The sequence below is a fragment of the Mirounga angustirostris genome, unplaced genomic scaffold (assembly GCF_029215605.1).
Source record: "Mirounga angustirostris isolate CCGP_5_RB_7025 unplaced genomic scaffold, mMirAng1.0.hap1 SCAF_7, whole genome shotgun sequence".
NCBI classification, from domain to species: domain Eukaryota; kingdom Metazoa; phylum Chordata; class Mammalia; order Carnivora; family Phocidae; genus Mirounga; species Mirounga angustirostris.
The window spans coordinates 137,097,226-137,110,303 of record NW_026991715.1 but is presented as its reverse complement, the minus strand read 5'-3'; the positions used below and the strand labels follow the sequence as shown (position 1 = coordinate 137,110,303).

Genomic DNA, 13,078 nt, shown 5'->3' with positions numbered 1-13,078 from the left:
CAGGCTTCCCACCCAGCATGGAGCCCGATGTGGGGCTCGATCCCAGGACCCCAGGATCACTACCCAAGCCGAAGGCAGATGCCCAACCGACTGAGGTACCCAGGCGCCCCAGATTAGATAGTTTTCTAATAAATAATCTTTTGTTATGGTCAATATGTCTTTGACAAACAAAAGTTATTTGAAGAGACTACCTCTGCTTAGTTGTCATTTAGAATGTACAATCCATTAGGGTGAATGGTTCAGGAAAGCCTTACACTCCATAGCTTAATTCATTTTCACCACATTTGCCAAAGATCTTAGAAAACCAAAGTTTATTTTCTATCTACAATATGGTTAAGCTATCCCCCAACATTCTGGTTGAGTGAAATAATTGAAAGTCAACATGAGAGGAATGATGAGTAACAAACGTAATTGTAATAGGATGCAGTATAGTAGGGGAAAAAAGATGCCAGGTGTGAAAGGAGACCAGGAAAACACCATAAAGAAAATGGTGTCCTCCGAAAAGGGGAGAGCGGCGTTCTGTTCTCCTGATGATATGTCTGCTCAGGCAGCTGACTGGATGATCTGCTCTCAGAGCCTAACTGAGCAAGAAGGGCAGATTTGAAAGGAGGTGGCCGGACAGAGAAACCATTCAGTAGAACAGCCTGGGAAGTCCCTGTTCAGTGTGACAAAGATGGGTGAGTGTCCTCAGGGTCAAGTGGGCACAACAGAAAGCTAAAATTGAGAAATCATGCTATAAACTCACCCAAGAATACTGTCCTCTATGTAAGGGGACCCTGGAATTAAGAAGTTGGAAGGTCTACTGCATGGGTTCCCATATCAAGTTCCCTTGTAGATGGGATGTCCAGAGCCCCCCACATCAAATAACTGAAAGATCACTTAAGAGGACAGTGTTTGGGCAACTGCCTTGACTGTATAAGTACCGCGCGCTAACTGATTGTGCAACTGGAGCTCTGGCAACTACCTTTACTGCCAGTCCATTGAGCCCTAGAAGCAGTGGCAAGCAATGGAGTATTATATGGGGGCAGATAAGAGAGACTTATGTATCTGCCCTTCCCTCTGTCTTTTCCACTGTAGCAGGCGGGAAAACGTGTATCCCCAACAGCGAGGAGTCACAGTTCCAACTCGCGGTGGCCTCGAGTTCTGCAGTCATCTATTGCTGTTTAACAACCAGTGACCTTAAAATGTAGTTGCTTGAACTAATTACTCTTTTTGTCCTTCTCCCAATGTTGTGAGTTAAGCATCTGGGCAATGTTGGTCCAAGTATATGTTCCATTTCACATGGCATTGGTGGAGGTTGCACTGTGGTATCACTCTAGCAAATGGCCTGGGCTAGAGATTCCAAGATTGTTTCATGCACATATGCAGCGCACTGGCAGGTATGATTGGAAGGCTGAGCTGAACTGGGATGGTCAACCTGACCACCAATATGTGACCTCACTAGTGTGGCAGCCTCGGGGTAGTCGGTTTACTCACAGGACAGGTCAGTGGTCCAATAAACAAGGTGAAAGCCATATGTTCTTTTATGTTAGTCTTACCCTTAGTAATCAGAATAACCACAACATAATGAAATCAGCTAAAGATATCATTAAGGCCTGGGAATAGGTGTCTGACTGTTCGTGTTTCAAAGCAATTGTTGAAGATAAACAAAACTATTTAATATTTACACCCCACTGAATTGAGACTGAACAAAAAACCCCTCAACAGAAATATTCAGTTAGCTCTTCCTTGCATAGAAAAATGAAATTAGCTGTCAAAGTATGTGTACCAGATGAACAGAATAAGATGAGAAAGAAACAAAATGAAAGATGCTCAGAAGGGATTTCCCCAAAACTTTCAAGAGACCATAAGCAGATGGATGGGAAGATGCACTTTCTTGTGCAAACAATTACATTGATAACCAAATGTCACCATTCCCCCCCAGTAATCTGTTACCTTAGGAAGTTGTAACAGTATCCTAGGTTGTCCAGTCAAACATATTGAGAGCTTTGTCACTCTCAGTCGAGAGGATTCTCCTCCGGACCAACCAGAAATCAACACCATGGATTGATCCTAACAATCCTATCGATTCTGAGTGACTCCCTAAAGAAAAGTACTTAGAGCTCCTGTATATTCCACAGGGATGTTCATTAAAAACAAAAACAAAAACAAAACAAAACATTAAAGTTACATTCTAAGAAAAGGAGAGAGAAGCAAGAGCGGTGACTTTAAAAATACTCTCTTCAGTTTCAGAAAAGATTTCAGAATAGGCGATTTTGTGTGAGAATTAATTCTTCCTGCCCGGCCTCTGAAGCTGCCAATAATATTCTATATGGAGGTCGGGTGTGGAAGAGAAGTTGGAATGCTGGAGGATAGTTGAGGGTAGAGCGTGGAAAAGGATGAGGTCACACAATGAAATGCACTGCTGGATATTCGTGCAAGCCTGCAAACAGGGCTCACTGGCAACTGTCAAAAATTTCTCTGGACTTATGCTATGAGGAAAAGGAGCAAGTTTCTGAGTTTCCCCAGGAGACCACTCAGCTGTCAGTCCAAAAATGAAAAACACCTCAGTGGGGACTCATTTGAGAGTGTTCAATCCAAAGAACTGCAGTGTAACATTGATTCCGTCCAGGCCATACTTACTAACTTTACTCGCAATTATGGAGAAATTATACTGCGCGGTGCTTTCTCTGTCTAGTAGTTCTTTAGTGGCGATGGTTCCTTCGGTTCCGTCTATTGTAAAGTAGCTGTCCCCATCACTCTTCCAATCTATGAAGTACCTGCATATAAAAGCGTAGATGCAAATATGCCGTGATTACTCAGGAATCATAATGGCAGTCGGGCTAACTTGACACAGTTCCTGATTTTTCTCCCTGTAGCTATTACCCACCTTGCTATAAAGAAGAGTCTCAATGACAGCTTCTTTATTGCAAAGTCACTATGCTCAAGGGGAAACTGGAAATAATGAAAGATTTAGTACTCCTGCTGTTCGTATTATTTTAGGGTCTTGACACCTTGAAAGCTCAGCAGAGACTAAAATTCTAAAGCTGATCATGGGTTTCCTTAACCTGCTGAATATTAAAACTTTTCCAAGTAGTAGAAGATTCCTTACAGCGGCTGTGGGAAGAGCTGGGGGTGGGGGAGGCTTCTGGCTACTGCTACAAAGAACTTAGGCCAGAACAAAGGTAGAATCTTTATTTCCACAGATAGGAAAGAATCATATTATGGAAACTAAGGGGCAATTTTGTTATTGGCAATGGGGCGATTGTACAGAATTATTTTCCTCAAACACATATAAAAGAGCCACTGTTGTTTAATTACTCTATATATCAGAACAACTTTCTAAAAAAATAAAACAGTGAACTTAGCTAATAATGTCCCTTTATCTTCTTTATTCATTAACCTATTTGCTAATAACAGATGTTACCTTCTTTTTTTTAAGATTTTTATTTATTTATTTATTTATTTGAGAGAGAGAATGAGAGACAGCACAAGAGGGAAGAGGGTCAGAGGGAGAAGCAGACCCCCCAGCTGAGCAGGGAGCCCGATGCGGGACTCGATCCCGGGACTCCAGGATCGTGACCTGAGCCGAAGGCAGTCACTTAACCAACTGAGCCACCCAGGCGCCCCAGATGTTACCTTCTTTACATGGACTAAAACAATCCAAGAAAATTAATTAAAAAAAAAAAAAAAACAGAAACTGAATTTATATAAATCTTTATATAGCAGATACATAGAGTGAAAAAAATCTTTTTCCAACACATATTTTCGACCACAGTAATAAACATTTTGAAATCTTAGCACGTTCCAGATACTGTTCTAAATGCTTACATGTGTTACCTTATTAAAGCCCCACCAAAGCCCTAAAAAATAAGTATTATTCATCTCCCTATTTTACCGATGAAAAAACTGAAGCATAGAGATATTAAGGAATCTGCCCCAGTTCACATAGAAAGCTTTAGAGCTGATACTTGAACCAGGTCATCAATGTTTTCTCTATGATTATCATCATGTAGTCTTACCAATTTTAAATAGAACATTTTATGTAAAAGGGCTCTGCTCATCAAAAGGCTCAATGAGCAATATATTTATCACCATTACTCTAGCCTGGGAATCACAGCAAGGTCAACACAAGGCCAAAGTTAGTCAAGTCATGTACTTCAAAACAGCAACGTTAAAATACCTGAACTACAATGCTCCCACACAAACCCCTAAAACACAGTCCACGGGCACAAACAGCCAGGCCCTATTTCACCCAACGATGTTTTTGTTTGTCTCTTATTCACTATTATCTGGTATCTAATCTTTTGCTCCGTCACCTCGTAAGTTTTGGTACGTCCCTTCTCTGGATGTGATCCTCTCAAAAAGCTTCCTGCCTTCTTCTGGAGTACTACTGAAACTTATCTGAACGTTTTCTACTCAGCTAAACATCTTCAGCATCTTCCCACAGCCGATCAGACTGCAAGACTGTGGCTCTAATACGAGGTCCTGGCATTTTCCTGACGTCCTGTCTTTGTGAGACAGAGCCAGCCCTGTGCCTGACTGAACAGTAATCGTGAAGCAACAACCACCACTCTAAACCGTGATGTTCTGCACAAGATAGCAATTAAAGAAATGACCATCGACGAAACTGAAAATGGAACTCCTACATTTCCTAGACATTTTCAGAGAAGACATGACCCTGTCCTAAAATGTCTAGATTGTTTTCAGGAGATACGCCCTCCCAGTGTGTAGATCCCATGTTTAATTTAGGTTTGCCATAGTCCACAGCCAATCTATGGCTACAGTGATATTTTAACTGCAATTAATCGCCACTGTATAACAATGGACTGTCTAATTTGGCCTCACTCACCAGTGTAAATGAGCAAAACCCTGAAATAGAGAATTTGAATCACCTTATGCTTTTCTAGTAAGTAGATGAGATTTAAATTTTTAAAAAATGGGTTTATGATCTATATATGATGGAACAAATGTATAGTTCATATAAGTATGCAGCCGCTGTTGCTAAGAAACCTCTTTTAACAATTGAATAGAAATCAAAAATTAAAGCATTAACCTAATCTGTGCAGACCACTTGACAGAGTACAATTTTATTACTTTTCTGTAAATGAGTTTTCAGAAATGCCTTAAAAAGTTTTCTTCTCTTCATTAGGTAAGCATTCTCCTTAAAATTGTGTCTTTTAATTTGCCTAATAACTTTCTCACAGTTAATGGAAAAGCTAAATTCTCAAACACATTTTGTAAAAAGTACTTGATGGGAGTGAGTTACTCTAAAAGTATTACATCTCGTTCCTTAAGCAATAAAGATTAGGAGTAATGATTCAGGTCAGGTAGGCAATTTTATTTTGTTAATGTGATAATAATCAAAATCTCTTCCCTCTATCTTCTTTTAGTCACTGTTTTTTTGTTGTTGTTGTTTTGTTTTTGTCTTGGGGAAGATAATTAAATGAAAGTAAATTCAGTTCAATTTATTTCCACATTTTATTGAGAACTTACGCCACATACAGCAACAATTAAGATTATAATTGCTTCATCAAGAATCACAATTACATTTTTTTCGTAGAAATCCTAACATTTCTCTAGAACTTTTTAAATAGTAGTTGCTAGTTTCCTATTAGTTCCTCTTTGTTTTGTTTTTTTTCCTAATCCTCCTCCTCATTCTAACTTTCCTCTTAGTAAAATTAAGAGTTATAGCATAGATAGTTTAGGGAGCTTCTCTTGCTTGTTTGATGTTAAACTAAACATTTTATAAATTATAATGATTTAATAAAGGCATAACCCTTCTGTCTTCAAATTTTCCTTTTGGAAGCACATAATATCATTAAAACACAAATTTAAAGAAAGATAAGTGCATCATAATCTACGGTTTATTAAAATTATAGTTGTTATATTTTTTTCCCTCCAGGTTACTTAAGATTTTCTTTTCTTTTTTTTTTTTTTAAGATTTTATTTATTTATTTGAGAGAGAGAGACAAAGAGAGCATGAGCAGGGGCGGGGGCAGAGACAGAGGGAGAAGCAGACTCCCCACTGAGCAGGGATCCCAATGTGGGACTAAATCCCAGGACCCTGAGTCGTGAACTGAGCCAAAGTCAGATGGTCAAAGGACTGAGGCCACCCAGACACCCCATGATTTTCTCATTTCTTAAGTCCTTTTTAAATAGTCCTATATGATCTTCTGACTTGTATCCATTTATGTATCTGGATGCCAACTTTATCTTCTCCCCAAGTTTTATACCCGGATTTGGGTTTATTCTTCAGAAACTCTGAAGCAGCTTGCCCTAATGGGAAGAAAGTAAAGTTTAGGCAAATATTGATCCAAATTTGGGTTCTGCAGTTAAGAGCTTCAATATTAAACAGGTAGTCTCCATTTTCTCGTGTATTAAAACATATGGACAGTACTACATGACGCAGTAAGTGAATAATGTGATCGTCCCTTCGCTCATGTTTCTTCCCCTGCAGCCATACCAAATCCCTCCAGGCAGCTTTATTGCTTCCTTATTACAAAATTTTATCTTCGTACTTCTCTTATCTAATTTATCAATTTTAATTGGCATTACAGTCTCTCTCAAACTAATTGTAGCTTGTTTTGTGGACGACACAGAAAGTTTCTAGAGAGTAGGAAGGATTCATCACCAGGTTTATTGTTCTATCCCTAGCATCTTGTACTTTATGTATGAATTGTATTATTTTATAAGAACATCTGACTGTTGTTGTTAATAATAGCCTGATCACATTTCAAGCACAGAGTTATTTATTTGGTATCTTTGAATATGCAAACATATGAATTTTGAAGTCATTTTCAGGTGTCTTCAACAAAACTATTTCTTTGAACTGAATCAATTGCCTGTTGTTGCAAGTCACAGTTGGATTTATTTACTCTCTCTAGTAGCTGTGGCCAAATGTCTCTGAAGAAAGGTACCATTTTAACTAGTCATTTACCATTTAAGACCCGAATATAGACATCATATTTGAAAGACAGATTTTATTCCCATTTTTTTCCTAATAACTGAGTTTTATCTCCTCCTTGCAATTTGTTTATTCTTTAGCTCCTTTACACTCTGAAAATTACTCATGTTCTCCTAACTTGTCAAATACTCTTCTTTTTTTTTTAAGATTTATTTATTTAGGGCGCCTGGGTGGCTCAGTCGTTAAGCGTCTGCCTTCGGCTCAGGTCATGATCCCAGGGTCCTGGGATCGAGTCCTACATCAGGCCCCTTGATTGGCGGGAAGCCTGCTTCTCCCTCTCCCACTCTCCCTGCTTGTGTTCCTGCTCTCGCTATCTCTCTCTCTGTCAAATAAATAAATAAAAATCTTTAAAAATAAAAAATCTAAAAAAAAAAAAAAGATTTATTTATTTATTTGAGAGAGAGAGAGCAGGGGGAGCGATAGAGGGAGTGAAAGTCTTAAGGAGACTCCGTGCTGAGTGTGGAGTCCAATGTGGGGCTTGATCTCACAACCCTGAGATCATGACCTGAGCCAAAGCCAAGAGTTGGACACTTAGCCGCTGTGCACCCCAGATGCCCCAATTCATCAAATAGTCTTATAATATTTTCTAAGGAGAGGGTTTCATAACTCTGAAATATTTGAAGTAACTGATCATTTAAAAAAAATCAAAATAATGTGAAATTTCAAATAAGTGTGAGAAAAGGCTATTTTCTAAAAGCAATTAAAGAAATCATAGAAAGGAATGAGGTATAAAATGTGTATAACTTATATGGGGTACTCCTCAGCATTTCAAGATAAAGCAAAGAATTGGAACCAGCAAAAGGTAAACTCAAAAATTCAGTTATAAAGTATATATAAGCAACTTGGATGTTTTGTCATCTTGAGGAGTTAACATGAAACATAGTAAGATAGCTTTCAAAATAATTTATCACCCTAACTAATATCTGGACACTTAGCTATTGAGATTTCTTTGAGTGTATCACTAGAATCACTAATATAAAATTTGTTTAAAAATAAAAGCAAACTCATCATTGACTGTCAAGATCCAATCCACGTAAAAATTAGACCTGTAAATCTGTATTACAGATCCATTGAATTTTGTCAATAAATCCTCAGTTATGTCTAAATCTTATAAGAACTTCATGGTTAAGAAAAATAAAAGGTACTGAATCTCAAATAATAAGATTTTATTTCAATACATACCCCCCAAAATGTTAATAAAACAACTGTATAATTAGGTATTTGCTTTTCCAGCTTGACAAATGTCAATATTGTCATAGTTCAATTAAACGTTTTTCAGATTTAGGTGGCGCCTGGATGGCTCAGTCACTTAAGCGTCTGCCTTCAGCTCAGGTCATGATCCTGGGGTCCCGGGATCGAGTCCCGCATCGGGCTCCCTGCTCAGCAGGAAGTCTGCTTTTCTCTCTGCCCCTGCTTCTGCTCTCTCTCTCTCACTCTCTCTTGGGTGTGCATTCTCACTAAATAAATAAAATCTTTAAAAAAATAATAATTTGAACATTTTTCAGATTTAGTTAAAGTTGTAAGGTTTAAATCAGGGAAACATATGTAAAATGTTTAGAATACTTCCAAGTATATAATATGGTCCATAGTTATCATATTTTAAGGATTAAATATTATATATTTTTACTGACTTGTTTTGACTTTCTATCAATTTTGGGGGTTTTTTTTGTTGTTTTTTTCTGAAAGTTTATAGCAGCTTTATTCATAATTGCCCAAACTGGAAACATCTCACATGCCCATCAATTAGTGAATGTATAAAATACTGTGGAACGGTCCTATAATGAAGTACAACAATAAAAAAGGATAAACCAATGATTCTCATAATATGGATAATTTTTTTTTTTAGGCTGGAGAATTCATTTTTTTTTTAAGATTTTATTTATTTATTTGAGAGAGAGAATGAGATAGAGAGAGCATGAGAGGGGGGAGGGTCAGAGGGAGAAGCAGACTCCCCGCCGAGCAGGGAGCCCGATGCAGGACTCTATCCAGGGACTCCAGGATCATGACCTGAGCCGAAGGCAGTCGCTTAACCAACTGAGCCACCCAGGTGCCCAGAGAATTCATTTTTTATTAGTTCAGAGAACCTTGTACATATGTCTATCAATTTTGTTTAATAAGCTACTGAAAACCATGATATTTTAATTATATTTTCAGCAATCTTAAAATTTAAAAGCAACTCAAAAACTTAGGTGAGTATCTCAATTACACTGAAGAAGGGGAGCAATGAGTTTGACATTTAGAATCTGGCTGCTTATGGTTAAATCCTATTCTCATTCTTACTGAAGACATAATTCGATCTTCCTAGGCCTCAGTTTCTCTTTCTGTAAAATAATGTCAGTTGTGATGTTCAAACAAATCTGACCAAAGTGCTCAGCTCAAAGCCAGGAATAAATTAGTTATTATGATGTCACTGTATGTTGGGTGGCTCAGTTGGTTAAATGTCTGCCTTGGCTCAGGTCATGATCCCAGGGTCCTGGGATGAAGCTCTGCATCGGGGCTCCCTGCTCAGTGGGGGGCCTGCTTCTCCCTCTGCCTCTGCCCTTCCCCCACACCCTGCTCACACCAGTGCTTGAGCACTCACTCTCTCTCTCTCTCTCTCACCATCTCTCTCTCTCAAATAATAAATACATAAAATATTTTAAAAATGATGTCACTATACGTTGATAGTTAATTGCCACCAAAGCAAATAAAAGTAAACTTGTCCGTTTGGTACATGTTCTTTGCAGTAGCTCCTATTTTACTGATTGTCAATGGATCGGTCATTTGAGGAAGAAAGCAATGAGTTTATTCACAAAAGATCTTCTCATTCTACATAGCAAGTTAAGTTCTCAATAAACAACATCTCAAATAAATTGTTCTTAATCATTCCATTGGTATAAATTTAGAGGGAATGCTTCTTTCATTTCCAGTGCAATCAGAATAAGCAGGGGATTCTAATAAAGGTGTTGCTTTTCTTTAATGTTGTCAACTACAGAATAGATCCAATAGTAAATGGGATATTCTGGTGGATGAATAATTGGATAAGAGCATATCTGAAGCTAATATATACTCAACTGTCTTACTGGAGGGAGCTTCTGCTCAGTTTCTGGCTAATGGCTACCCAAGCAGATCAAGGAGAGATTACAAACATACAATTCCAGTCACTGATAAATTACAACCTAAAATAGAAATCTGAAAGTAAAATTTACCAAAACTCAACTTTTCTCTTTACCTTTGTTCACATAATTCCATTCCCTTCAATTAAAATAGTTTCTCACCCTCTATTTCATCTCCTTCATCCTTGACTTTAAAGAATTCTTGTATGTTTTGGAGAAAAGTCCTTTATCAGATGTGTCTTTTGCAAATATATATATAAATATAAATATAAATATATATATATATTAAAATTCACATTGTGAATGCTAACGGAAAGAGATAAGGTAAGCAGTGCTCAAAAAGGATTAACTGTTTTATCTTAATGAATATTTTATATAACCTTTTGGTTTATGGATAAAATGTTTTCTAACAATTGCTATCTGAATATTCAGTATTTTCTAAGAAAACAGGCCATAAATACAAAATTAGTTTGCTCTCTGCTAAATAATAAGAACTAGAATACAAAAGAGTGATTAGAGTTATACAAAATGAGAAACTGGACTCTACATAAGGAGGCATTTTTAAAGATCACTTTAAGAAAAAGAAATAGTATGTTAGTCTCTTTATCAGAAACTACCTTCCACAAATTACTTCATTAATTCTAAGTGGAGACAACTGACATTTAACAATAGCTAGGACTAAGCACCACTAAAAGATATATTGTCAACTTTTAGATCATTTGAAGGATGCAGGGAAAATAACAGTATGAACAACACAAAAAATATTAAATGAAAAAAATAGAGATACTGTGTGCAAATGGTAGACTTGGGAAGAAAAAGCAGATGGAATCTGTTAATATGGAATATTTCAAAGAAACTCAGGGAAAAAGTAAAAGGAAGTGTGGAATTTAGACACTACAGTAGCAGCTTAATGCATTAATATCTGGGGAGTTTGCCCTATTTAACTTTTTTATTACTGTGATGTGTTTAGGACCCTCAAGAGAATTATTTGTCGAAAGTTGATTTTTGTATGACATCTACTTGCAAATGTACTGAAGATATTTTGCTTCCATTAAGTCCATTTATAGAAGCTAAGGACTGAGAAACCATTTACAAAAAAAGGAAGAAGGAAGGAAGGAAGGAAGGAAGGAAGGAAGGAAGGAAGGAAGGAAGGGAAAGGAAGGAGGGAAAGAGGGAAGGAGGGAAGGAAGGAAGGAAGGAAGGAAGGAAGGAAGGAAGGAAGGAAGGAAAGGAAAGGAAGGAGGGAAAGAGGGAAGGAGGGAAGGAAGGAAGGAAGGAAGGAAGGAAGGAAGGAAGGAAGGAAGGAAGGAAGGAAGGAAGGAAGGAAAGGAAAGGAAGGAGGGAAAGAGGGAAGGAGGGAAGGAAGGAAGGAAGGAAGGAAGGAAGGAAGGAAGGAAGGAAGGAAGGAAGGAAGGAAGGAAAGGAAAGGAAGGAGGGAAAGAGGGAAGGAGGGAAGGAAGGAAGGAAGGAAGGAAGGAAGGAAGGAAGGAAGGAAGGAAAGGAAAGGAAGGAGGGAAAGAGGGAAGGAGGGAAGGAAGGAAGGAAGGAAGGAAGGAAGGAAGGAAGGAAGGAAGGAAGGAAGGAAGGAAAGAAAAAAAGAAAGAAAGTATACTCTTAACTGTACTGTGTAAGACAGCAGAGATTAAACCCTAAACACCCAGATCTTCAAACTTTTAAAAAACAAAAAGACATATATATATATAAAGATTTATTTATTCATTTCAGAGAGAGTGAGGGAGCAGAGGGAGGGGCAGAGGGAGAGGGAGAGAGCTTGCTGGAGCAGACTCCCCAGTGAGCACAGAGTCCAATGTGGGGCTCAGATCTCAGGACCCTGAGATCATGACCTGAGCCTAAATCAAGAGCAGGTTGCTTAAATGACTGAGCCACCGAGGCGCCCAAGACCAATTATATTTATATATCAGATCTGTTTATACTCAATTTGGAAAAATACAAATGCACACATACACATACATATACATTCTACATTTCACTATGTATTAGGATAAATTTACCAAGAGAATCTTAAAATCAAATTAAATTTTGCATGTCGTATGTCAGAGAACAAGGAAATATCCCCAACTCTCAAGTATGTTTTTATTTTCTGCATTTTGGAGATGGCATTTAAAAAGTGAATACATACTTATTCAATAAGCAAAAAGTGGTAAGCATCATGATAGAATTCAATATGGTTGATGATTTTAATGAATATAAGATAAGAAAAACACAATATTGGGAGGAAGAAGTGAGTTAGAATGGACAAGAAGTACACATATGGTTTTGCCACCTAAGATGGCAAGGTCTAGGTTGAAGGTGATGAAGTATAAGGTGAGGAACTATTTTATGGAGGGAATAGAATTGTGTGAACAAAGGGAAAGAGAAAAGTTGAGTTTCGGTGAATCGCATTGCCAGATTTTTTAGTGCTGGTTCTGAGCCGAATATCACTTAATGCTATATCTGAATTGTATATGTTTATCAGTGACTTGATTTGCATATCTACAATCTCTCCTTGATCTCTTTGGGTAGTCATTAGCCAGAAACTCATCAGAAACTACTCCCAATGAGATAATTGAGTATATGCAAGCTTTAGATATGATCTTCTTAAGTTACTCATCCATCAGAATCTCCTGCTTACAATGGGATCTATCCTGTAGTTGACAATATTAAAGAAAGACAACACCTTTACTAGAAATCCCTGCTTATTCTGATTGCACTGGAAAACAATAGCATTCATAAAACTCAACAATATGAAAACAAACAATTTAAAAATTGGTCAAAGACCTGAACAAGTCTTACCAAAGAGGATATACAGATGTCAAACGAGCACATGAAAAGATGCTCCACTAAGCTGTTCAGTCAGCAAATTAAAACAACTATGAGGTACCACTACACACCTTTTAGAATGTCCAAAATTTGGAATACCGAACACCAAGTGCTGGTGAGGATGAGGAGCATTTCATTGATAATGAAAATGCCAAATGGTACAATCACTTTGGAAGATAGTTTAGTAGCTTTTTACAAATCTAGGCATACTCTTACC

General features: G+C 37.7%; 1 protein-coding gene across 1 annotated transcript in view; it reads right to left on the bottom strand.

The window, feature by feature from the left end:
* Positions 1 to 13,078, bottom strand: part of CDH12 (cadherin 12) — a 992,169-nt gene that overhangs the window by 26,561 nt on the left and 952,530 nt on the right. The window contains exon 9 of the mRNA XM_064596829.1: positions 2,623 to 2,759. Within this exon, the coding sequence (XP_064452899.1) occupies positions 2,623 to 2,759 (137 nt within the window). The remainder of the gene's footprint in view (positions 1 to 2,622; positions 2,760 to 13,078) is intronic.